Source organism: Acinonyx jubatus, chromosome A1 (genome assembly GCF_027475565.1).
Source record: "Acinonyx jubatus isolate Ajub_Pintada_27869175 chromosome A1, VMU_Ajub_asm_v1.0, whole genome shotgun sequence".
Classification (NCBI taxonomy): Eukaryota; Metazoa; Chordata; class Mammalia; order Carnivora; family Felidae; genus Acinonyx; species Acinonyx jubatus.
The window spans coordinates 196456373-196484135 of NC_069380.1; the positions used below are offsets into that span (position 1 = coordinate 196456373).

The following is a 27763-nucleotide window of genomic DNA, read 5'->3' on the forward strand; positions in this document are numbered from 1 at the left end:
AAATAAAATAAAAAATAACTGAGTGAATGTGACAGGGATGCATATTTAAAATTCCTTCCTTTCACTTTCTCAAATTTAATGAGTACTATTTAATGAGTAAGCAAAATAAATGAGTACTATGGCAACTGAAATAGAGGTCTCCTACTGATCAAGTCATAAAAGTAGGAGCTATCAAAAATACTCTCAAGCATATTCTCCGCAAAATAAAATACATGTAGACGTTGTTTAATGCTAGGCATGAGGACTATAGTTTTAAGGTCCTTTGTGTGATTTTCTCATAATTGATACATACGATAAACTCTCAAATGGGTTAGCAACTGTCAAGGTAAGTAAACTTCACACCTCCTCTCTGTGCCCACTGCCATTTTTACACATGTGAGCACACCTCATAATGACTGTCTTTCTCACTCAGTAGCCCACGTAATAGTAACCCCCTACGAAATGAATGAATAAAAGCTACAGGTAATCCTGGCCATCGTGTTTTAAGAAGTATCAGTGGTCGTCCTCTGGCAGTTCAGCTTGGTCTGAACTTTCCTGCTCCAGCGTCTCTGCCCAGAAGGCAGGGTGAGGGAAGAGAACTCCCTGAGCATTTGCCCCGCATCAGACCCTGCTCCACACGCGGGATTCACAAAGATGAGTGATAGGGGCTGCTTTCGCAAAGTGCTCTGAGCCATGTCTTCTTCCTGGAAGATTTGTACTCTAGCAGGGGAGACGTAGATCTTTAACAGATACTGAATCAATGAATGAACGAATATATATCCAAGGGAGCAGTCACTTCTTGGGGGAGGAGATATCAAGAAAAACAAAGAAGAGAGGTAACGGAGAAGGGGAGGGAGGTTCCAGAATGGATGAGTTGAATAAGTAGCAGCCCCAAGGTGTGAAAATTAATACCTGGTGTATTTGGAGAGGCAGCAAGCACTTTGAGGCATAGGTTTAAGTAGTGTTGGGATTCACGCTGTATAGTTAGAGGCATTTTTGTTTTTGTTTTTGTTTTTGTTTTTACCTGATCTAGACTGAGTCCTGGGAGGGCAAGGACCGTATTCGACCTTCTTTGCAGCCCATACAAGCTTTGCTTAGTGAAGGAGATGAAGAATGTTGGTAGAGTTAAATTTAATGAACTAATATGGAACTATAGTGTATGTGTGTGTTCTCATTTCTCTCCCATTTCCTTGTTCTACCCACTCTCTGGTGTATATGAATAATGAACTGATTAAAACACTCAGCAGAAGGGAAGAGAAGGAGATAAGGAGAAAGAAGAAAAGTTTATGTTTAGTCTAAACCTCTGGGGTTATGATTTCATCAGGGGAGGGGTTGTTTATAAACATATATATAAATAATCGCACTTCAAGACCGTGTGAATACTTGCAGCGATACAGGATAAATACCATTGGAATGATAAAACCGAGGGACTACAGAATCTCAGGAGAATCTCGAAAAGGAAGGCATTTGAATTGGGTATTAAGTGCAAGTAAAAGCAGAATCTTAGAGGTGGTGGTACTGATCGTGGAATAGTGCCAGGCACTATTCTGAATGCTTTATACAGCCTTATGCAGTTCAGCCTCACAATGAACTCTATGAGGTAGGTATTATTCTTATTATAATTATTATTACACTCATTTCCCAACTGAGGAAACTTGGGCCTAGAGTAGTTAAGAAATCTACCCAAAGTCGAACACCTAGTGCATGGTAAAGCAGAGATTTAAACATAGGCAGGTCTGGCTCCAGTCCAATGAACTATTATCCCAAACTACCACCCACATGGAGACAGAGTGGAGGGCCTTGTAGCAGTAAGTAATGCCTTGAGCAAAGAGCTTATCTATGGCAAGGGCAAGATGGATGTAAGGAGTGACTAAACCCAGTTTGGCTAGATAGTTAGGGACCCAGGAAATCTGTACATATTAAAGAATGGCTGTTTATGCAGATTTTTTTTTAACGTTTATTTATTTTTGAGACAGGGAGAGACAGCATGAACGGGGGAGGGTCAGAAAGAGAGGGAGACACAGAATCTGAAACAGGCTCCAGGCTCTGAGCTGTCGGCACAGAGCCCGACGCGGGGCTCGAACTCACGGACTGCGAGATCATGCCCTGAGCCGAAGTCGGACGCTTAACCGACTGAGCCATCCAGGCACCCCTGTTTATGCAGATTTTTAAGGCCCTTCAGTAGGTGCTGCCAACCAACTCTTAGCCCAGCCCTGTTAGAAGTGCCTGAAGTTACATTCTGTTGGGTTTCCTTTCCTTTTATGGTTGCTGGTCTTCCATGCAGCCCCACTTGTTATCGGTGCTTAGCGTGCACTTTGCTAACGGCAAGACCACCACCTTCACGTCCTGCCCCCGGTGCCTGGACACACTCCTTCACCTCTCCAAACCTCAGGGTCCTGGCTTTAAAAAAAAAGGGGGGGGGGATACCAATAGTACCTCCCTTGGTGGGTTGACAGAAGGGTTAAGGAGTTAATATATTTGTTTAAAAATTTAAAAGAGTGCCTGACACGTAGTAAGATATACAGAGACGTAGGGCTCCTAGGATTGCGGAAAGGACTTACTAGAAAGGAAGGTGGGAAAAGAGGAATAAAGGCGGATTTTATTTATCTCACAGAGTTTGGCCAGAGCTCTGTAGCTAAAGATAAATTTGCTGATTTTAGATTTCCGCCCCCCCCCCACCTCCCCCTGGAAGATAATTTTGGAGGGTGTTGTTAGGTTTGGTCACATGGCATTTAAAATGCCACATGACATCTGATATTTGGCCTAGAAGATAATAAAGGCTGGACAGTGCAGTTACAATTCCATCTCTCAGAAACACCAAGGTGGGGGGCCGGGGGAATCTATGTAAGCACTACTACCAGCACCTGAAACAAGAAAAAAAATCTGAAAAATCGTATTTTACGCATCATGTATTGTATACAGTAAAACGAACAATCCCTTGGATTTCTCCATGAGGGATTTGATCTACTGAAGAATTTCTTCTCCCTGGTACATACAATCCATTCTTAAAATGAATTCACTTCTGCTGAGGTTTCTTATACTGAGACAATCCTGAAACATCGGAGTCCCTCCTCCACGAGAATAGTGTTGACAAGCTCTTTTAAGAACCCCTAAAATAGTTGAGAATGAGTTAAGACCTAGTGACTTTCAATGAAGCTTGGTGTGTCCTGTTAAGGAATAATGCCAGGCAAAGAGATGGAATGTTATCATTCACTCCAGATGGAGATGTTTCCTTATTTTCATCTGTCTGTGTAGTCACACTGTTTCTGTCTGCAAAGAACTAAAAGCGGCTCCCGTAAAAATAATAAAAAATTGAAGTAGATCAAGACAAAGTAGTAGAGACAATAATAACACCAACCCTGTGGGTAAAATCACTGCTGCAACTTTGGTTTCATATTTAGCACTGAGTTTCTGAAAAATAAAAAGGTGGAGGAATCGTGATCTGCGATCTGTGTCTCATTATTGGAGAAGAGGCTGTGTCTTCCACAGGGAAGATAAAAAAGCTCTCCAGCACAGTTCTGGAAGATGTTTTCTACAGGAGACCCCGAACGATTTAATGAGAAACCCATGACAACATGTCTGTAGTAAATGTAGTTCTCAATTTTGTGTGGCTTTTTCTTGTGGTGATATTAAATAAAGACCCGAGTATTAAAATGCAGTGGCGTGAAGTGATTTTATAGCCTTCTGCAGGCTGTAGTTGAACTTCATTCAAGGATAGCACCACACATCCTGTAGAGGGAGGGGGATGACCTGGCCTGTTAAGCGATCTTCTTTCTGAAGGGGGTCTGATGAAGGGCAGACAGTAGCGGGTTTCATTTCTTGCCCAAGACCTGAAGTCCTGGTGCTTCTAACTAGAAGATCCACGTATGAACTTGACAACCTGGTGAGAGGGTGTCAGGTTTTCACTTGTGAAAGTGAAGAGTCCTGAGTGATGTTCTTGCCTACCTGATAGGTCTTGCCTGATGTTCTTGCCTGCCTCAGGTCACCACTTTCCTGAAGTGGGCACACTCTTATAATTTAAGTGGATACCACGGTATGAGGATAATTTTTATCGTCAGTAATTTTTTTTTTCGCATTCATACAATGCATGTTTATTGAGCCTCTCCTGTGAGCCAGGGTACCTTCTTTTCTGTGTATCTGCACACAGGTGTATTTATATCTTCTTTCTAAAAAATGCCCTTTCTGCTCTTGGCTTTGTTCATATGTGTGTTTTTTATTTTATTAGTGTTTTAAAATATAAAACCTAGAGGCACTTAGTGTTTCAAGTCCAATAATTCAGAGACATATGAAGGAAATTTACTAATCTTTACTACCCTCTCCCTGCCCCCCTCCCCATGTTACCATTCATTGTTACTGGTTTGACGTGGCTCGCTCCATACTTTGCTCTGTTCTCAAATGACTCTTTTAACTGTTCAGATAGTGTATCTGAACCTTAAATGTATAGTACTGGTGATTTTTTTAAAAATGGAGATGTATTTATTTTACTGACAAGTAGGAGAAATTTCCCCTTAATTACAATCAATTTTCTATAGTGTTCTTGTTTAATTGTTTTGTCTTGAGGGTAGGGAGCCAAGGCAAGGTTACCTCTCGCAAATAACTTAGAAACTAAAGCCCGCATCTTGAATGGAGTCTTTCTTCTTCTGAACAGGACCAAACTTGATGGAATATGATAAGCTTGTACTGTTCTGATGATGTCAGCCTTCCCTCTGATGTCAACTTTTGCATATATGTGCAATACAAGTATAGATATGTTCATCAATTTTGAGACTGGCTTTGGTATCACAGTATCAGATCCAAATACATTCTGTACACCCTTCTCAAAATTTAATGCTTGCCCTTTCCTCGAGCTTCTGTTAAACAGAGAAGTAATCTGTTTTATAATGTTACTTGTTGTGCATTTAAAGAGCATACAGAATCCTAGGAACAGCACCATCCTAAAGTTGCAAAAGATTTAGAAAATCTGAATATATAGTTATCACTGTCATGCCTCAGACAATACTTGAGGATGGTAAGTGTGAAGACGGAAGACTGTTGAAAAAAACAGAACTACTTTTGGAAAAGCTTAAATAGCAGTGGTAGTTGAAACATTTCTAGATGGCCAAGACTTGCAAACGATCTATGAAATACTACATGCAAAGAGCCTTCACCATGCTTGAGTTGTTGGGCTTTGCCAGCCCTAACCCAAGAAAACCAGATACACACACACGCTTTCCCAGAATATGACTCTTACACCCGAAGACCAGGAATTATAAAGGTGTGTGTTATGTGTCAGTAAATGAACATTGTTGCAAGGAGTGTTTAAGAAAGCAAGCTTTGGTGTTCTCATTTCACACGTGGGGAAGTGGAGAGAAGGTGGGAGGTATGGGAACATGGCTGGGGGAAGTTCCAAGGCAGAGTGGCCATCTAGTAGAAGAGTGACAAGCAACTGCCCGGCTAGGAGACTGCTTCCTTCCAGCCTCCGTGAAGCAGCGTAAGGGTGGCCATCCTTCCCTGGAAACTTCGAGCAACCCGAAAGAAGCAGCGGCGGCTTCATCACATCCAGTTCGTTAATCCCCTCTCTGTCAATCATTGGCATACGATCTGAATAGACTATAAATTCACGTTTCTGGAGCCACATGGTCAAAATAGCACTTTATATTCAGTGTGAAATTCTTAAAATGAAACCCAGCTGGCAGATGGGAAGGATTCTGGGGGATGGGGGGAATGGGGAGGGGAATATTGGGTGTGCAAGGGGTGCATGATTTTCCAGCGAGCTTTTTTTATGCTTTGTGCAGATACAGGAGTATTTTTAGACATGTATGATACAGCACGAATGAATTTCTTAGACCTGAACTGTAAGAATCTAATTTATAGTATTTCATAAGAATCTAAAACCCATTAAGATAGTTACGCGAGCCCTTTCAAATTCTTGCCCCTAAGTGTAGAATGATTTGCTCATTTAGGGAACTCTCTCCAGTTCTTCCATGAGTGCTAGTTAATACATTACATCTTCCAGTGCTTTAAATAAGTCCTTGGCTTAATAACCTAATTTAAGAGAGAGAGAGAGACAGCTAGTTCAGCTCACTTTCCGTCTCTTGTTCAGAACTTCTGCCCATTGTGTTGTTCATGTTTGTTCCTTGTCCTTCTCTTTCCTCAGGTTGTATGGGAAGTAGCCTATGTCTTTGTGACTTACAGAACCAGACAAACTCCACTCCAGAACACAATGCTTTTGGTTACTGATCCAAGCCCCAAAACCCTTAAGTCATTCCAGACATCTCCACAGTTTATCACATCAGCTTGCCCCTTCTGACGGCACCAAAGAGCAGTTCAACCTGTGACCAGGTTATTACATACTTGGTGTCTGTGACTTCATGTAAGAAGTCAGCATTCACATATTTCAGCAGCTGTAAGAGATTTCAACTTGCCCGAATGTTTTTACGAAAACCGTGTGCTGCATTTAACTTGCTAAGAAATGTGCAGGTTATGTGTGTTGTATGTCTAGATGCGAAGCTGGATTCAAATAGACAAGAATTTCTTTCTTTTGTCCTTATTTCTCTAGAGCCGCATCTTCTTTCTGTGTGAAAGATTAGATGTCATGAACATGCACCTAAAATTTACAAACCCTGTTCAAGGGCTTTGAAGTCTAGATCCTGTTAGGTGGTTAAACGTGATGAAGATAAGGTATCAGGTACTTCATTTACTAAAAACAAAGTTGCGATACACAGAGGTAAATGCCATTTACACCCATCATTTTATTTTATTATTGACATCTAACTTATAGTTAAAAATAGCCCAACAGTCATTTGTCAGATCTTGGGAATTATGTGATTTTTATTTTTAAATACTATGATAGAATCAGCATCTTACTCATGCATATGTGGCAAAGGTGTAAGGAAACAGAGAATAACTTCAGGGTAAAATAGGACGGTTCTGCTGAGCAATTACGTTTCCCTAGAGTGATGGAAAGGCAGGAAATAGGAATCCAGGGCAGTGGCTAAGAAGTACTTTATAATTGACTCTAGAAAATGGGAATAAGTTCTATTTAGAAAATATTTTGCAAATACATTCAAACTAGTGTTTATTTTGTTAAAGGATCTGGTTTTAATGACACAATATCTATCCAGTTTTAACCCTACTGTTATGTTCATAGATGTGAATAGTATCTATCTGGATGTGAGACTGCAGGGGTGTGGCTATCAATATGGGTTTGAGTGTTTTATTTATTTATGTGCTACTTTCCTTCATGAAAGGATTTGAGGTGATAGACACTGGTATTGATTCTGACAGTGGACATGATTTTATGTAACACTCTAAACTTCCAACCAAAGTGGGTGTTAATGACTTCCTCCTGAAAAGGCTTTTGATTCAGACAGAATAAAAAGTGTGATTTGAAACTGTTAAAAGCCCCCTTATCTGACCTGATCTGAACTGGTAGTTGAACAGTTAATGAAGAAAAAGTTGGTTAGTGTCTTGTCACTAAAAAATAAAATAAAATAAACGTATATCCTAAATAACTTAACTTAAAACATACAAATCGTACTAATCTTTTGCTTTTGGGCCAAGGCCTTTTCTCTGAGCATGTGGCCACTAACCAGGGTTCTGTATCATATTTATTGCACAGAATATAGCCCTTACCTATGATTTGCAGTTCCTGTTTCTTTAAAATAGAACCATAAGATAAGATAAAACCAGAAGTTCCAAGACGCGAGCGAGGTAATGTGCACCTTCACCTGCCTTTATAGTTCTCTAAATCTAATTCGACAGCACTTTGTTTTTAGTGACTTCCCTTTATTGAGTTCTTTGAACACATTCCGTTGAGTTTCTCATAGAAAAAGAAACCGTCTTTTCAATTTCTTATTTTACTCATTGATGCCATATTTAATGAAATGACAATCATTGGTAATAATGACAAGTATGATTGCCTCAATGGGAAGCGTGAAACAGCCTGGGAGCAGAAGTGAGCGGATGTGCCACAGAAGCGGTGCCCCAGTTATGAACGTCAGGTGAGCGCAGCCAGCTCAATCCTCAGCTTGCGCCCACAGGGTGTGGGCATTCACTGCGCAGGCAACCAACGTCCGTCATTATCTGGAACCCAGGCAATGAAGAGTCAGTTAATCCTAGGTGATTAAGTGGAGGTTAATTGAAAGAGCTTTTATTGTAACTGCATGAGATTTTGTTTTGACACAGCTAAAGATTTGTCCTTACCTGCAACTACTTGATACTTAACTTACATCATGCCCTCAGTGCATTTTTTGAATCGGCTGTGTGGCAAACATTATTATTGCCATGGTGCCTTCCAATCTTTCATGGCACTTGTTCCACCTGACTTGCCTTAGTCACTGACATACCTACTTGATATCTGTCGGTCTCCTCCAAGTAAGCGCCATGAGGCCCTGAGACATGTTCACCTTTGTATCCTGAGGGCCTGAAACCATGAATGACATCTAGTAACAGTAGAAAGACGGAAAGGTGACGTGTTTTTTGGTTTTGGGTTTTTTTTCTTTCTTTTTTTTTTTTTTTTTTTTTTTTTGGTGCATTTGTTTCAGCCCAATAAAATGTTTTCAGTTTTGCCCACCGAGATTGATTGATTTCTACTTTGAGCAAGAAAGAAAGACTTAGAGTTGTAGGTGCTCCCCAATGTAGCTCCTGATCTCCTTTGACCCTCCAATTCCTAAATCTCCTCCTAATTCCAGGGAGGAGGCCTGATGGTTCTTGCTGATAAATCACAGATTGAATCATTAACAGGGCTTTTGTTCTTTGATTTTGCCTTAAAAGATCAATTCAGAACAGAGTTTGTCAACCTCAGCATTACTGACATTTCGGGCTAGACAGTGGTTTGTGGGGGCAGTGGGGGGAGGGGGCAGCGATGGGGGGGTGGTAGCTGTCCTGCGTATTGTAGGATGATTAGCGGCATCCCTGACCATTACCCACAAGATGCCTGCAGTAACCACCCCGCTTCCCCGCCCCCCATTGTGACAACCAGAAATATCTGCACACATTGCCAAATGTCCCCTAAGGGAGTATGGTCACCTTTTGCCTCCACTGAGAACCAGTACCTTGGACTAGTACTGGTTTGACAACGAGGACTCAAGGCCATGCTAACAGTGCTGTGCTAAATCCAGTCAGTGGCTTTTGGAACCTTCATTTCTGGTGTTCTCTTTATGTCTGATTGTAATGTTCTCCAGACTTGTCTTTCACGGGCTTTATTCTGAGTTCAACTAGTCCTGTGTGGGTTTTTTTGGCTAAAATTCCTCAGGACGGATTACCACTCAGCTTTTCTTTCCTCAGACTGCCTGCAAGCCTCTTTCCAAGCTCATATTTCTCAGTTGCCAGGATATTAGGCTCCTGGCCTTATTGACAGTAGGAAAAGAAATTCTCTCCCTGTGACTAAACAACATGGCAGTTCGTTCGAAGGCCGTTTGTTACCTGTTCCCTTGCTCAGATGTGTTATTGAGATGGCTCTCCGTTTCTCTGCCTTTCCCCCCTATCTCTCCACGCCTTCCTGTTTTTCCTTTTCCTCCCAGTGTTTCCATGGTGGCTCCTTGCTGGAGCCAGAGGACAAACTGCTGACAGGAACATCCCTTGAATATCTCTGCATCTGGACAGGGCCGTTGGCACCCTCAATTGGCGGCTAAGCAATGTGTGGCTTGCCATATTTGTCTCCTGTTTAAGACCCGAGAATTTGAATCTGCCCCAACGTCTAAATGTTGTCGTTGTTAGGACAGAGTGCTGCCATAGTATCACAAGGCTAGTATTAAACATGTTTGTTTGGGTTCCATATATTAATATTTTGGATTGTTACTCCTAACGTTGCTTTCCCACACCTCATAGCTGCAAGATTGAGATAGGGGATATATAGTCCATTACAGAAGCCAAATAAGCTAGAATATATAAACTATTTTTAAAAGATATTTGGGTTTTTAACAAGCTGTAGCCATTGTTCAAGCTTATTTTTTTCCTAATATTTTGTTAAGTCAAAGAATTGCTTGAGTGGACCAACTGATTAGTAGTTTCGTGAACGGCATGAAGGGCACCAGTATGGACTAAGCAGGAAGAAGAATTAGGCCTGTCAGAGTCAAAGCATGCTCTCCTGCTTGTATGATCAGGTCGCAATCAATGAAAAGTGCATTTGCAGCATGGAGCTTTGTATAACAGAAAAAAAAAAGGCTAAATGTGAGACCCAACCAAAAAACAATCTCAAAATATACAGTACTGTTTTAAGAAAACTCAAAATATGAGATAGTGTAGTGATTGTCGTTCATGTGTCCGCTAACATCAAGTTACCTCAGGTGTTTTAGTAAAGTAACTCTGGGGGATGAAAGTTGCACCCTGGGAGGCAAGTGTGGGATTTGAAAAATACCAGGCTCCGGGTTTTCTTTCTCTCGTGCCATTTTGCAGAATCACAGGCTATGGTGGAAAACAGTGCAGTTCTGTGACACAAAAGCATGTGTTCTCAGCATTGGAAGGTCCTCAGAACACATCTACCAGTCCTCACCTAAGCACTGAGCAAGGCAGGGGAGGAATGATCTAATCGTGTTGATCCTTTTCAGTTACTGACGCAGACACAACTGTTGGTAATTGATGAAGTTCTTTGCCCAATACCTCCTAACCTCAAAAAGTACGGAATTCATGTCTTTAACCTGCACTTTACAATACCAACATATCTATCCACCCTCCCACCCAGCCAGCCATTTCAATATGCACAGTTAATGAGTATTAAGTTTAAAAAAAATAACCTTAAAAGAATCAATTTCATGGTGAATGCATCCAGTTAAGCAAGCCATTTAAACAACATTTTACTCGTGTGTAGCAGACCATTTTATAAGTTACTGATAGCTTTACAAGCCTGTGTTTCAGACAAGCTAATTGGTTGTCTCTGATGTGTTTGGGGCTTTCACTCATTAACTCTCCTTCCTGTCTAGTACATACTTGACTAGCTCTCATACGTATATAGGTAGAACTGTTTAAACAGCCATATTCTATTGCCAGGACAAAAGTTTTTCATAGACACGTTTCTTCCTACTTATTTTTGATTTTTGAAATAAAGGTAAATCATAAGCAAGTATTATCTCAGACACGGAAGGTGCAGAATCAAGTATAACACCCTAAACGTGTTGGTACCGAAAATGAATGCTCTTTTGAAAGAGTGAAATAGAATTGATTACAGAAGGGAAAGAGAGGAGAGCAAAAGAAAATGATATGCTGTTGAAACCTGGCTGCCTCTATAATTAATGACAATGTTATAGATGTTATTGAAAAGTCAGATACCTGCACCTGCATGCAAAGACAAGTGTACTGATGCTTCTCTTTTTGCATATGTCAGTGCTTTCCATTCTCTGAGATAAGAATTAGATGCTTTGTTTGGACACAGATTAAAGGAATAGCTCAAAACATATGTGTCCTTTGGGTCTTGAGATTTCTGGAGTGGGTCTGTTTTCCATGAGGGGTTGCTTACTTTTCTGTTTGCAAAACAATCCATTGCAGCTGCCTGTAGGCATATGTGTAATAAAGTTTAAACCAATTAGACCTAGAGTTTTGAAACCGTTCATGGAATCCCACCTCCTGCATGAAACCTCGGCCTGACTAATTGAAAGAGGTGGCAACTTCTCTCCAGCGTTCAGTTTCCTTCCTTTCCTCACATTTTAATCTGAGATAAAATACAGTACCTGCTATCTTGCCCTTTCATGATAGTTTCAGCTCTTCACATTTGTTTAAAAATAAATGAGTATCCTCTTTATGTCTGGCATTGTAACTGTGTACATCAGAGAATACAAAATCATTTCTTTTCATTCATTGTCTATGCCTTCAAGGAATTGAGGTCTCTTACACATGAAAAAATTAAAAATCATTACCCAAATCTGTGGGTGAATGTTTCTCAAGTGAAACTAGGATAGCCTCATAAATCTGAGTGAAAATAGAGTTCACCCCAGACCTGTGAAGATGCTTCATTCCCATTGAGTCCTGATATCATAACTCATTAATTTATACAATAAGCATTGATAAAGCCTGTTTGAAGGAGAAAGTAACGACTCCATATAGCTGAATTCATAAATAGCCAAAAAGTAGAAACAGCCCAAATGTTCATCAGCTGATAAACGTGGATAAATAAAATGTGGTATGTCCATGCAATGGAATATTGTTCAGCCATAAAAAGAAACACTCATGCTCAATGCCACAACATGGATGAACCTTGAAAACTTTATGCTAAGTGAGAGGAACCAGACACTAAAGGCCATGTTTTATATGATTCCATTTATTTGAAATGTCCAGAATAGGCAAATCCATAGAGACAGAAAGTAAATTAATGACTGCCAAGGGCTGGGGGAAAGGGCAAAAGGGGAGTGACTGCTAACAGGTAAAGAGTTTCTTTTACAAGTGGTGAAAATGTCTGGAGGTTAGAGAACAGTGGTGATTGCAGATATCTGTGAATATACTAACATCACTAACTTGTACACTTTTAAAAGGGTGAGCTTTCCGCTCCACAAATTGAATCTCAATAAATGAAGATTAAGTGTCTGTAGAGCCAAATTAAAAGGTGTTAGTTAAAGTGTGTGCTAACGAAATGCAAAATCCAAGCAAGTAGTAAAGGAAATTCTTCAGAATTTTTAGGAAGGGGTGTCTGCTTCTAAGAGTTGACTCCATGAAGTAGGTAATGGTAACTTACATCCACGAGCAAACAGTCCCCTCTGAAGATCAGGACATTCTTTTTGTTGTGGCAACTATTTTCATAAAGAGCCTAAGTTGGCAATGAGTGATTCCAAAAATTTTGCCCTGGATACCTATAGCTCCAATTACGTTTCAGCCTAAAAACTCTGTTTGGAAAGCAACTCAAGTTCAATGAGATGAAAACCTTGGTACAATGATAACCCATTTCATTTGGGATGGAAAAAGTTGTTTCCTTATTGGGAAAGTGTTTTTAACCCTGGAAAATTTAATCTTAAGAGTATAAGCGATAGGGACACCTGGGTGGGTCTATTGGTTAAGCATCTGACTCTTGATCTCAGCTCAGGTCTTGATCTCAGCATCATGAGTTCAAGCCCTACATTGGACTCTGTGTTGGGCATGAAGCCTACTTAAAAAACAAAACAACAACAAAATTTATATGTATTTATAAAAACATATATATATGTATATATGTGTATATATATGATGAAATAACCAAATCTGCAATATTAATACTTTCATTTTAAGTATATATTACATTGAGGATAAATTATTTCAGAATTGGCTTCCTGTGTAGAAAAGCATGAGAATTTAGTTAAGCTTGTAAATAGTATTGGAAAGCACCAGAGCTTGAGAGTCACTGAATTTATAAATTTAATTGAAGAAATGTTTAAAAATTCTTACTGGGGGAAAAAAGAAAGACTTCTTAAGTATATGAGGATGTTTTGATTATTAGAAAAAGAAATTGAATATATTAAATTTATAAATGGAGTTTTGAAATGTTTAAGAGTGGTCAATTAAACTAAGTTTATGAAAGGACCTAAACGGTATTCAACTTCCCGAGTGTACTGTTAAAACTTACCAGATATATAGATGGAATGGTAAGATTTTTAAATTGAATATAATAGCTTCAGGAAAAACTAGGTTTTAAATTGAATATAATAGCTTCAGGAAAAACTCGCTTCAGAAAAAAATAGGTTTCAGGGAAAACAATACTGTGGTATTGGTTAAGATCAGAGTGCTGTTTTCTGGCCCCTAGTTCCTTTTTAAAGGAACTTTTTAAAACTGCAGGGTAACAATACTAGTATTGCTCTGCACTAAGAGCCATCCTTACGGACACCAAAAACTTTCGACTGACAGGTGGACCCTGTGCCCTGGCTAGTTCTGCTGCTGTTAGGAGGTCTCCACCCAAAAGAGACCCAGGCTGATCACAGAGGGGTAAAAATATGACTTTATGACCCTTCTCTAGTCTAATCCCTTGTGCTAGACTACAGTCCAAAGCATCTGAAATTATAAGTGGAGCCCGGCCAGGTTGGGAAAGCCAACTTCTCTGGCCCCCTAAAGTATGAGCCAAAATGGGGAAGAGGTGGCCATCCCAAGGCCTGGAAAGCCAGCCACGCAGGCCTCTCCCCTGCATTCCTTGTACCCCTGCTGGACAAAGTGGGAAGCTGCTTTCGCCAGGGATTGTCTTTTTTTTTTTTTTTTTAAAGGGCCAAATAGTAAATATTCTAGACTTTGTGGAATATACTATCTCTGTAGCAGTTACTCAACTTTGCCATTGTGGCGTGAAAGCAGCCATAGATAAGTGAGTAAGCATGGCCATGTTCCAATAAAACTTTATTTGCCTGGGTGCTGGGAGGACAGCCAACAGTGGCTACTGTAACTAAGGTCCCTTCTACTTTTAAAGTTTCTTCGACATTAAGGCTTCCCCTTGAGGTGATAGGAAGACATCAGCTGGGTCTAAAAATATGAATGTTTATACGCTGATTCTTTCTTCTTGTGGACGGAGGCACTGTGGGTTGGAAGAAGTTGGAGCAAAGGCCTGCATACAGGAATCACTCAGGAGGCTCGGGAGGGCCAAGTAGAATCACTGGAATAGAGGAAATACTCTACAGGGATACTGGCTGTCTTTCATTGGCCCCCAAAGACAGGAAGCATCCATAATCCATACCTCATTTCTGCCTCTCAACAGTGGTTGTCTGATAAGCTTTTTGGATAGGACAATAAAACAAACCTTCTAGGCATATCAAAAAGAGAAAATAGATATAACTTGTTCCATAATTATAGGTTAGCAGATTAAGCAAAAAATAGGAATGCTTTTCAGATTTTAACTCCTACCACCAAAGCAATGGGATCATTTTATTCAACTCTCCTGGGACATGCTAACTTTTCCCGTGCAATGGAAGGCTGGGTTTCTATATAATTATTGTCACAACATATAACATGTTCTACACATCAGAGATTACTGATTGGGCAAGAAGACTTCTCGTAAGGGCAGGGCTCAGTCACAGGTCATGACCTGCAGGCATTTGTCTGGTTTTTAATTATTCCAAGGTCAAGCAGGCTGCACTTTGATTAAGAAAGAAGCGATCTTGGGGCGCCTGGGTGGCTCAGTCGGTTGAGCATCCGACTTCAGCTCAAGTCACGATCTCACGGTTTGTGAGTTTGAGCCCCGCGTCGGGCTCTGGGCTGATGGCTCAGAGCCTGGAGCCTGCTTCCAATCTGTGTCTCCCTCTCTCTCTGCCCCTCCCCCATTCATGCTCTGTCTCTCTCTGTCTCAAAAATAAATAAACATTAAAAAAAAAATTAAAAAAGAAAAAAAAAAGAAAGAAGCGATCTTCCTGGAACTACACTTTGTGTTACACCTAGTGTTCTTGAAATCTATCATCCATGATAGATTTGCACTTCCAAAGTAATGCTGTGGTATTGGTTAAGATCAGAGTGCTGTTTTCTGGCCCCTATTAGTGCTCAGTAAAAAGGAAACAGTATCTGTTCTGTGTTGTAATATCTTAGGGACTATGGCAAATTGGTTTTACCTGTATTATTTATTTCTGCCTTTAATGACATATCTAATACCTTTCTAAGGATTTCAAAATCCTGCAAGTAGTACAATGAAAAGGGGAACAGCTGGCACTGCTCTCTCTAGACTAACCTTTCTTTGAACAAGCTGCCAAGAATGCACTCTGAAGAATCTTAATGATGCCCTGCCACTTTATCTCCAGACTCCGTCCTGGAGCCACGGCGTGGGCAATGTTCTCTCTGACTTTGGTGGAGGTTACCAAGTTAAGCCTACTCTGTGAGCTTCTGCAATTAAGACCGCAAAACGAAGACCCCTTTGCAAACTCACACACGAGATACATACTTGTGTGTGCTGGTAAGTGCTTGACAACTGACTCCCTGGAAGGAAAAACATCTTGGTTTGTGGCGCTTGCGGATTTCCGTGGTGTAAATAGTTCAAACCCTGGCCAGTTTCATGACTCGTACAATTTGACATCCTCGTACCTCGAGGTGGAAAGAGAAGGCGCACGGTCAGCATTTCAATACAAATGTTTCCACCAGTGTGACATGTTACTACAGTAGGTGCTTCTGCTCTGGTGATGAAAGTGAGGACTCGGGTAAAGATGATGCAAGTTCTGCTCCCTTTTTGACCATCATGGACAGTCTCCTACGAAATTTCACAGTTCAAACAGGCTCTCTTACCATCCTATTCATCGGAGCCCTGGAGTAAATTTATCATCCAGACCATACTTTTACCAAAGAGGTGAAAAATCAAAATGAACCTGTCCCCAAAAAACATTATTCATATTATTCATATAGTTATTTGAAAAATACAAGCTATGTGATGGACATGTTGTGTACTTACAAAGACAAGAAAGCTATAATGGCTCTTCTGGGTCAAGATAGTTACAGAGTCGCATTCTCTTGCATTGTGCCCATGCTTGCCTGTCAGATCCCTCTGCCTAGCAGATCCACACTGCAGCTCTTCTTGCTGGCCCGCTGAAGTTTGCTTGTGATCCTCACCCAGTGTCCCTACTGTCTTGTCTTACCTGCTGACTGATCAGTTTGAAAGGAGCTGAAGGGGTGCCTAGGTGGCTCAGTTGGTTAAGTGTCCAACTTCGGCTCAGGTCACGATCTCACCGATCTTGGGTTCGAGCCCCGCATCAGGCTCTGTGCAGATAGCTCAGAGCCTGGATCCTGCTTTGGATTCTGTGTCTCCCTCTCTCTGCCCTTCCCCTGCTCACGCTCGCTCTCTGTCTCTGTCTGTCTCTCTCTTTCTCTCTCAAAAATAAATAAACATTAAAAAAAAAAAACAGAAGGAGCTGAAGATGTCAGCCTGGACTCCTTCATGAGACTGATTCCTTTTCTAGAGGTGAAGAAAGAATGTGCCTTTATTTCTAAAGTGTGTTTGAACATTCTTCTACTGAGATACTTCTTTTTCAAATTGACTTACGTGACCTAAGACTTATCCTAATGCTCCTGTCTCTCTTTATTGGAATCAGTTGCTTTTCTTCCAGGTGAGGTAGAATCAGGATGCTATGAATGAGTGAAAAAGCATATTTGGTTAACTGTACAGTATTAAGCAGTCTTTTGTGGGCACTGAAAAGCCAGGGGCAGAGGGGCTGGTAATCTCACTAATACCAATGATGGGGACAGCCCCCTCTTCAGGCTGCTATTTCTGTTTTCGGTTTGACAGTATTCTGCTCTAATCAGTGGAGCCCCACACATTGGCCAGTGGGATGCTGGCACAGGTGGCTCGTGAAACCACGCTCATGCTGCCTACACACACGCACCAGTCTCGTTCAGAAGTGGTGGTTCAATGGGAAAGGTGGGAAGCCAACCTTTGGGATGCACATTTTCAAAGCTCCTTACATTGATCTTCCCCCTACTGCAACCCACCACAGCCACCCTCAAGTCGAAAGGGGTCCGTTATAATCTGCTAGTTTTTCCCAGGAGGAATATATGTGTTGTGTGTAGGTGGGGATCTAGAGAAGTACAGGCAGAACAGATGTCCAGTTTCTATAGAAGATATCTTCTATCTCTAGCCTCAGACAGGGCAAGAGACACCTGCGTTAACAGGAACAGCACCACCTCAGGGGGAGTCCTGGACATAGGAGGGGGTGGGGCATGTTTAGTTATAGCGATGACTGATTGGTGCTAATGGCATTGAGGTCACTAGAACTAGGGGTGATGTTTTCTAGGATGCGCAACATAGTCCCACGCAGTAAAGAATCGTCACATGCCCTAACCCCTTTTTTAATGTCTTACAACATAATCGTGTGGGTCAAAGCACTGTTTATAAATATCTGAGCTTAGAACTTAACTCTGTCACATAAAAACACTAAGTCATCCCTTTTGGACTGTTCTCTCCCCTGGTCCCCAGAGAGTTTAAAGGAAAATGAGACCAACTCTGGGCACACACTACTTACGTGCTTTAACAACACAAATAGGAAAAACAAGCAGTTTATTATTATAAACAAAATGAGTCTTGCAGACTTTTCAAAGGAAAGACCTATCATTGCAGTTCAGAAACTGTTTACATGACGTCTAGAAATTTAGTCACAACAAGTTTGCAAGAATTAAAATAAAATTTTTGCTTGTGAAATTAGGGCAAGAAAGGAAAATCAATGAGTATCGTCAGAGAACCCCATTGGAGGTCCTGCAAGTAGGAAAGGATTATTATTTCTCTACTCAAAGAAACATAAAGGACATCTCCTACCCAATGAGGCAGTCTCCTGTACTGTGTAATTGTCTCAGGTCTCACAGCTGCTGCAAACGTGAACAGCCATGTGATGGTGCTGAGTTGTCTCTTACATTAGGACTTTACAATAAATGCGGTGTGTGAATCACAGAATGCAGTAACACACATCACCCTGCAGTGGCATGAGTGAAGAAGGGCTGGGATGACATAGCTAAAAGAGGTTGGCGACTTATGGTGGCTTTGTTTTCCTATCTCTAGGGTGGACACATGGCCACTAACAAATGCCCACTCCCTGTGGCTGACCCGAAAATAGCCAACTGACTGCAGGTTGCCAGGCAGCAGTTTCCCATGTCATTGCCCCAAGTGCCATCGCTAGAAGCCAATGTGAAAGTCTCCTCTTCTTGCAATTTCCAGTGAACAATAATATCCAAGCAGCTGATTAAGTATTCAAAATACGGGATTTATGTGGGTCCAACCTAAATACCTCTCTTTAAACATCAGCGTAGGGAAGGACAAAAAAAGCCATGGTGGACAAGTCAAATGTGCCTGTAACTTGTGTCTTAATAATACAGAGGAGGTAAAATTTGAAGTTCAGGTTAATCTAAGGAAACTAAGTGAAAATGTTAACCTAACGGGAAAAGTTCAAGTCAGAGCCTGAGGTCTCCATCTTCCCCCTCCCTTCTATTATCTGCTTTGTTTTTAGAAACATGAAACTCAGGGTAATGAAAAGCTATGTTCCGGCAGCAAACAGTCACTCACTGTCCTTGAATCTCACTGAAATGCCAGACTTGTTTTAAAATTGATATTATAAGTGTAGGGTGGTGTGGAATCATTTGGATACCAGTCGGGGGAATATGGCAGGGTCAGATACCCACTTAAGTTACAGATCTGAAAATCTCGGGTTACACAGCCATATTTGTCAGCTTAACACCATCAGGCTCCTTTATCTGGTGACCACCCTGTAATCGAACCTTCCATTTCCTTCTCATGTTTCATATTCAGCAGGAACAACTTCTGAAGCGTAACTACCTTCAGACATCTTTATTATCTTCCAAGTGTGCCTACGCAATCGTCTATATTCTCAGTTGCCTGGAAACCAACCTAATGTCTACCTAAATCCTTATTGGTGTTTTTGTTTTTGTTTTTGTTTTGTCTGGTCTATATTGCAAAATATCACAACTTGTATCCGGTGATTACTTAAATCTAGCATTGTTTTCAAATTAGCTGTTACTATGCCACCAGGATCAGTTCTGTGAATTTTTAAATGAACCATTTGAAGGAAGTATTCTTTGTAACATATATTTACTGTGTTAGTCTTTTTCTTTATTTGAATATTGTTGAGTCTCCTGCCACCAGTCCCTTTCTCCATTATTAGCAATACTTAAAGTGCTGCCCCTTTAGATTTGAGGTTATGAAATGTGACAAGCAGAAAACTTCTTCACGTACCAGATCTTGGATGTTACGTGTTGTCTGCCCCTCTTGATGGGAGGCTTTATTGATCAAACACTGAATTGCATTGTAAGCGTTCGGTAGTGCAATCTGAAGCCCCACTTTGTGGGAGGAGAAGCAGGCAGACTGACATCTCTGATTGTAAACTCTTCAGAGCAGCCAGCTCCTCCTTCAAGCCTTAGACGTAAACATGCTCCCCACCTGTCCCCCCTGCCAGCTCTTCTCTCCCCCTGCTGGTGGATGGCCTCCCGTGGTGGGGGTAGAGCTGGTCTAGTGCTGGTTGTTGCACAAGCAATTTCAGATTCTCTTGGAAATAAGTTGTTTTCAGTGCTGTAAAGAAAAGAAAGTGAAAGAATGGACCTTACATTTTCTGTAAGGGAGAACCCTCTTAACACGATTTGTAAAATACCTTGGGCAAAAGCTGTTCTGAAGTCATATACCCATTTTCTGCTCTGAGATGAGATTTTCATTACTTTTCAGAATCAAAATTAATGAGAGTCCTTCCATTGTCACAGGCTTTTTTTTTTAGTAGTAATATTTATTATTAATTTGCAGACTATTTAAAGAAGGACTGTGGGGACACACTTGAACTGTAGAATGTTAGCACAATTGTGGTTCCTAAGTTAGCATAAAAATGTAGTATTTCTTACATGTATCTTCCTGCTCACATGAAAAAAAAATGTACACATATTTTAATACCACTTTGGGTGATGTACGTCTGCTATAGTCTGATACTTACAATGATAAAGGCAAAATGAAACCACATTTGGGAATAGCATATGGTTGAGGAACTTTCTTTTCCTAGGTCGAGTATTGATTACGGTAAGACCTTAGAATTTTCCACTGCATGTGGGATTTAATGAAATTTGTTGACCAAGAATGTCTTTGAACATTGGTTGTTCTGATGTTGCCACTCACTGTATTCTATGTTATATGAACATCACTGGGCTATAAATATGGTGTCCTGTTCTTGTGTGATGTAGTGTGGGGAGGGGAGGGGAGCCTTATGAACTTTGTACTTTATCATACCCTTTAAGAGATCATCAATTCTTCTGGAAGACATAACAATTTGATATTCCTTCACGGTCAGAAATTAGTAGTCCTGGATGCTATTAGTATCCTAGCCAGTCTACTTTAAGAATGACTTATGACTGGATATTAATCAAACAGGTTTTTAAGATAGCCAATTCTCTGCCCACATACCAGTTATAAGGTCTTGATTTTTACCTCCCTGAAAATTCAGGACTAGGAGAAGAAAAAGCTGGGAGACTTTATGTATGTAGGTATACGTGTACAAGTTTGTGCGTGCGCGCTCTCTCTCTCTCTCTCTCTTTCTATCCTCTTGCCTAAAAAATGCTTTCCCGGGTCTCAAAAATAGATACTAGAAATTTAAGGGAGGGAGAGAAAAGATTACTTAAATTATAATTTTGTTGTGTATGTGTTCGATAAAATAATTGAGTCTTCAGTAATCGATATGGTATATACTAAATTGTCACCAATTTTAGTAAGTTAGCAAGGGGATGGCAGTGAAAGTTGCTCTGCCTGACTTATTTTGATTGAGTTGATTCTTTTGGTGTGTGCAGCGTATTTTGCCCTGTGCGATGGTACATGTAATTCATCAGACCTCCCATGCTGGTAAATGTGTGGGTGAGATGGTGGCTTGCAAGCAGGTCAGTCACCCCTAAAGAAAACAGTCCTGGGTCACAACATATAACCCACATTATAACAACAGCTGCAGATGGAGTTCTAGAGAGTCCTAAACATCACCGTTCATATAAGTTCTCCTTGAAATCCCTCCCATGATTCATCACTATCAAAATTTTGGAATAAGAAAGGTTCTGATATAACTAATAACATATTTATGTTTTCCCCCCTTAAGGTCAAAAAATATTTTGAACTTGAACCACTTGCACGTGGAAAACGCTGGATTCTGCAGCCCTGCTCTCTGGATGACATGGATGCACTGAAAGACAGCTTCTCTCAGCTGATAAATTTGTTAGAAGAAAAAGACCATGAAGCTGTAAGAATGTGAAATCTGGCAAAGAACAAGGGTTCCCAAAGGCCTTGAACCTATCGTGTTAGTTTCTCATTGTAGTTTTATTTTGGTATCAAGACTTTAATGGCTTCAGTATCTATTTTCCTCTAGTTATCTCAGACCCCCATCTCTCTATTAAAGTGAATATTCTATAAATCAGGTGAATTATCATCGGCATTAACGTCAAGTACACACTACTGAGAGAGAATTTATTCTCTGTTTACCACTAATTATCTTCACTGCATGTCTCTTCCTTCTGTTATTCTAAGCAGTTCTTCTATACTCTGTGCTAAAATGGATGGAATTTGTGGCTCACAGAGATCAAATCCCTTATGAAGGACTCAGGGAGACTCCGAACTTTGACTCGTTTTCCCTGGGTTTGGGGGTAGAGTGTTATGTGACTGGGGCTCCTCATAATATGTCTGTTGTTTCGGGTTTTTATTTTATCTTACCATGTTTTATTTTTTAGTGTTTTGTATACAGGCCTTATAGATTATGAGAGAAAAATGAGCACCAAAAATTTCGATTCATCACCTTATCAGAGAGGAATATCCTGCCAGGGTAAAATTAACTTGGAAAAACTTAAAGACAAGGTGCATCATTTCCGTGATTACATCTGAAGTCTCACTCCCCTTTTAAGAGGAAGACTTTTAGTTTTTGAGAAGAGAGGGAATTTAGGCACAACGCACGTGTCATTGATTACTTTTTCATCAGGTCCTCAAATATTTTTCTAATGGAAAGACTCCCCTGCGTAAAGTCAAGCTACAATATAATATAGGTATCTTTTTTCTAAAAATCTTAAGTGTCTGATTGAAAGAAAGAAAATAATTTTTAAAATGACAGATGCAATTTTTAAAAACAGCCGAGTGAAGTATACAGTGGCTAGGGTTTAAGCGGGCGCAGATTTGACAAAGATAACAGAGACAGAATCCCTATGTTCATCCATTAAGTGCTAATGGAGTTTAACGGAGTCGCTTATTGTCTCCAACTAGTAATGAAAGGTCTATCAGTATTCCTATTATAAACCTCTATTTTCAGGGGTTTCAGTGTGCCCTTAAAAATGTGCTGGGGCTGCAGCAAATCATTTTAGGGCCTAGATTCAGTCTTTGGAACTCATTTTATTGGTTTCATTTAATTTAAATGATAAGATTGTAGCGATAAAGGTGCAGTTTTACTGAGGTTTGCACCTTTGACCTTTTCTAAATCAAGAATAATCTATGGACATTGAAGTTTATGGATGTAATACACTTTGGCACATTTTGTAGATTTTTGACCACTTAAAATGCAAAATGGCCAAATGATACAAATGTGCTCCTTTCACCTGAGCAATAAAAACACGTTTGTAATCTTTAGGTAGCATAGACCGGTTCTCAAATACCACAGACCCACACTGTATTACAGGGTGATGTCATACCTTGTAATTCTCCAGAAGATAGACATCGCTCAACTATAGTTTTTGTGGTTTAATCTCGTAGGTGGACTTTAATGAAATCATTCCCTTTGAAACATCGAACACTTCTTTAAGCTTTTTTTTTTCTTCCCATGGAACAGATCCAAAAAGATTCATATTCAATCTTGTCTCCAGCATCCTTGAATATTTTTACACTGTGTAATGCGTGAGCAGCACAAAACTTTTATTCCGATGACCAGTGACACAATTCCTGCGTTCGTTCTGTTCTGTCGTGCTCACGTTCTGTGACAAATAAATGATGATTAGGCATTGCTTTCTCTGCAAGTTCATTAAATGTAGAATGTTGTCTTTTTAAGATACTGTGGCTGAGTGCTCCTAAGCCATCTGTTAAATGACTTCCCGTTGTCTGTGTGTGTGTGTGTTCATGTGTGCGCCAGTGATGGGCTTCTTCTCAGACCCACGACTGTCTGCAGTGTCTCAGCCGTCAGAATGAAAACATTATCAATCAGTACCCAACAACAGCTGTTTTTGACAAGTTTCTGTCTGACGCCTAATGCTTTACAACTGTCAATAAGGCTCCTTCTTTGTCTGGCAGTTCGGCGCTCGCTGTGTTGCTGCTTCCGTGCGGCATCCTGTCCTTGTAACCCTAGAATTGGCCGTGTTTTTGGAAATCCACTTGGGGGGGGAGGGGGTTTGGACGGGCGAGTGTGGGTGGGTGGCGGGTGGCGGGTGTGCGTGTACATCTATTCCTACTTTCCTGTAAAGTGCCACAGGTGTGTTAGTTTGCATATTCCAATATTATATAGGAAAAACAGTCTGTTATGTATTTCCTCACTTAGCTTCTTGTTATATTTATGGAAGTCACCCGTTTTTGTACCTTCTTAGCTAAAGCAGTTGCCTTTTTGTAATGGCAATTAATTTATACGACAAAACTTTGTATCTACTGTAGTTTATAGTCTCGGTTGCTAATTAACTGCCACATCGCCCTGTCTTTCTATTTTAAAAGATCTGTATCTATCCTTAGAGGTTAACAGATTCATGTGGACAATTGCCAGACAAGAAGACCTTGTATTGTCCGTGATTTATATATGATTTCCACTATTCTTCAAATGAAAATAAACGCTGAGTAGAATTGATGTTTTCAGACTGACTCCTTTCAAGCTTTTAGCATTTGGGAGTCGCAGATTTCTGTTTACATTTGTGTTGCCTGTTTAAGTCTTCAAAATAAGTTCTGCTGCTCTTGGGTCAAAACAAATGATTAATTCACATTTCCTTTGAAGCCATTGTGAAAACTTTAAAAGACGGAAAAAAAAAAAAAGCAAGTGTCTTTTCCAGTTGGTTTGTCTTCAGCGATTTACTTTCATGGGAGCTGTTCCTTCAGAATGAGTGAGCAGAGTGGAGATGTTAATGCAAAGTGTCATCTTTCAGTCAAAGCATCAGTTTATAATATTTGCTGTAAAAGCAACGTTCTGAGAGGGACTGGGACGATGAACTATTTCCTTCAGTGGTGATTGCTGCCCTGAGGAAATAAATATTTTTAAGCGACTTGAGGAAATGCTGTGTATTTACAGGTCCATCCTTAAGAACGGGAGTGCTCTGTAAAAGAGAAAGAGAGTGAGAAAGAAAAATAAAAAAGATAGATGGATGGAAGAAGAGAGAGAAAGAAAAAGAAAAAAAAAAGTACATGATAGAAGAGGAAAAATTCAAACCCCAGCTCTCGTTTGGTCCCCAGTGCATTATCCCAACACATCCTTTGACTACCCACAACACTTCACTTCTCAGCTGGGATTCAACCTGGCATTCCTAGTTTGCAAGGTAGGCGATTAGTGGTTATCAAGTTCCGAAGCATCTCAGACCTATCCAAGCAAATGTGGACAGAACTGTAAAATTTTGAAGCAAATGGGTTTTCTTAATGTCCAGATGGGATATTCAGACTCGAGTGGAAATCTCATAGATTCATGCCTGGCTTCATCCTCTTTATAATTTTAGAGTGCATTTTCATTAACCTTCTGACCTACTGGTGCAAACAGAAAGGAAAAAGTATGTGGAGGGGGACGGGGAAGTGGGAGTTGCCCTTTGGGAGCCCTCATTTTCATTGAGTTTGGGAGGGAGGATCTGTCTTTGTTATGCAGAAACTTCAGGAGAATATAGATTCCCTGCCTCTCTTTTCCCCTACCCTAGGTTCTGGAGATCTGAGGTCCGTGCTGCGAAATGCATTATCACATCATGTTGGGAATTCCTGGCTCCCAAGGGTTCACAACTTTTGGCCCCCTCTGAGTCAGCATGATTAAATGATTTGCATCTCGGGGCTAAATGTTTTCCAAGTCAGATGTACCGAGTGACTGATGAGCCGGCACCCTACGCCACCCCACCCCCTTGCTCTGATTTAGGAACATGAAAAGGAGCCCGTGTAATTCCCAGAAGCCTCAGACGAGATACCCGTTTCTCCTCCCCTTTCCCATTCTCTTTAAATTAAAACCTAAATGAGAAACCTACGGTTTCATCCAAGCTGGAAATTCTGACTTCTCATCCTGGGGGGTCATCTGTTAGTGACAAACTCTTCATAAAGTGACTTTCTGTGAAACCAAAGAAGTTAAAAGTCACTAAGAAGAATCTCTCCAGCATATGCCTTGGCTAGCATCCTTCTTTAATTACAACAAGGTGAAGTAAAAAGTCCGTGATTTTTCTTTCCGATTTTCTGCATATCCCCATGTTGCCTTCCATCTCTGCTTTCTTGGCATGCTCTGCTCGCCAGATGCTGGTTTGGAAAAGCCACCTATGCTGTTCTTGGGCTTCTTGCCCCCACCCTTTCATGTTCCCCTCAGGTCCTCAGATCAGATGGGAGTTGCCAGGGGACACTATGAATAATACTTTTTATAAGGAAATACTTCAACCTTTGTGGTTTAAAGCAGCCTCGCTTACCATAAATATTGTTGTGAGGTCACTGGTGCCCTGTTCGGAGAATAAGGAAAGGGACTCCTCAGTTTTGTGCCTTGCTAGGTTCAGCCTGGCTTGTGACCCATTGCGACTCCGGACACCTCACTGCTCTAGCAGACGTTTCTACGGACCAACCTGGGAACGGCCATCAAATAGCACTTAAAGGATCTTCCGGCAAACTACGAAGAATGATTCATTCTTTTTTCCCCTTTTCTTATTCGACAATCTCTCCCTCTAATTCTGCTGCCCTCAAAATATTCCACACACATGTTTCAGCCCGGTTCGTTCTAGGGGTAACCCTCCAACCATGGAGGTCCTTTGGCAGTGTTGTCCCCAGAGAGGAAAGCCTCGCTTGAGTGCATGAGAACAGCGCGCACACTGGCAGTGAAAATAAGCCTTTTAATAAGCATCGCGGTCCCCAGTGTCCCTTATTTCCCTATTTCCTCGTGGGCTATTCCTCGTGGGAGGTGGGCAAGTTGGTCGTTTCAAACAAGCCTCAGATTCCTTACATCCCAGGCAACCCTTCCTTGTAGGTGTGAAATTCGGCCTAAAATGCCACAACCTCCTCTGACAAGTGATTCATTGAGACAAAGGCTGGAGCTCCAGCATCAAACAGATGTCAGACAAAACACCAAATGCCTATAAATGATTGCTCTGCAGGCAATGGAATGGCTGGAAGGCCTGGCCTGATGATGCACTCCATGTCTGGACAAGCTTGCAGAAGACACAGCGGTGGGGAGGGGGCAGGGGAGCTGTGTGTAAATGGAGTCTGTGAAGAAGGCTGTTTCTGGAGACAGAAGTGAAACTACTACGAGTCTCACCTAAGAGGCTCATGTAGACAAGAATGATTTCTGGCTGGTTTGTGCATAATAGATGTAAAGGTCAATTAGAAAAATGCATGTCAAGGGCACCCTGCAGGCCAGACTGGTACGATATGATGTTAAATCATTAGACATATAAATATCAGAGTAAATTAAAAATGAGAAGATTTGGTTGGAACAGAAACTGCTCAGCGAAAGGCAGAGACAGGAATGCAAACAGTGAGTCTGGCTGTCATTCTCTATAATCTGGAGCAAGTCAGTCTCGGCTCTGGCCTTCTCCACTTGTTTTACAACTTTCTAGACACGGGGTGGATCAACCCAAGGCTTTTATTAAGCAGCTTCAACAGGATTCTTTCAGACGACAGCTTGTCAAGAGTCAACTTAACCACTGTCCCTTTTACAGGTTTTATGTCACAGTTGGAACTTTTGGTTTCAATAAATTTAAGGGGTTCGATGAAACCCCCTGGTATGTTTTTGTTGAACACCTACTCTGTACCAGGCATCATATTAGATTCTTGGGATACAGCAGTAAATAGGACAGACTTGGTCCCTGCCTTTGTAGGGCTTTAATTCCTAGAACATTGGTTAAGCTGGGTTATTTCTATGACCCTAGAGAATTTTTGTATTTTGGGGGGGCTTTGGTAATGTTAACATTGCAATGTGAATCTCTAGATTTTTAAATGTCTTTTCTTGGTCCTAATTCTTGGTTTTCAGCCCTCCTAATTTAAAATGGTCTTTGAATGTGATTTAGTCTCTTTTGAGACCATTAATAAAACTAGAAATCTGAAACACAACAGAAAAGTCTTTGCCTCTTTTTAGCATCTGTCTCAGTAGAATTCTGTAGAAATAGCCCCTTTTATTCGGGGTGGGGGGGTTGTGGGTTGTTTGTTTGTTTGTTTTTCGCTTTTACTGCGGCAACAACAAAGCATGTGCCTAGCACACAAAAGTGCTTCCAAAGTGCAAAACCAAACTCTGTCACCGTACTGTTCTTTTCATCTCCTCTACATCCA

The 27763-nt window shown here is 40.9% G+C and overlaps 1 protein-coding gene across 3 annotated transcripts in view; it reads left to right on the plus strand.

The window, feature by feature from the left end:
* The window catches only part of ARL15 (ADP ribosylation factor like GTPase 15), a 406131-nt gene that overhangs the window by 374105 nt on the left and 4263 nt on the right, over positions 1–27763 (plus strand). Inside the window, exon 6 of one of the 3 annotated variants that reach the window (XR_008289375.1) lies at positions 21429–21541. Coding sequence is in view for 2 of the 3 variants with exons in the window: in XM_053200698.1 (XP_053056673.1) it covers positions 21429–21581 (153 nt within the window). In the remaining variant the exon portion in view is untranslated. Of the gene's footprint in view, positions 1–21428; positions 24132–27763 lie in introns of those variants that run through there. The other 2 variants (XM_053200698.1, XM_015086144.3) reach the window with 2 other exon arrangements.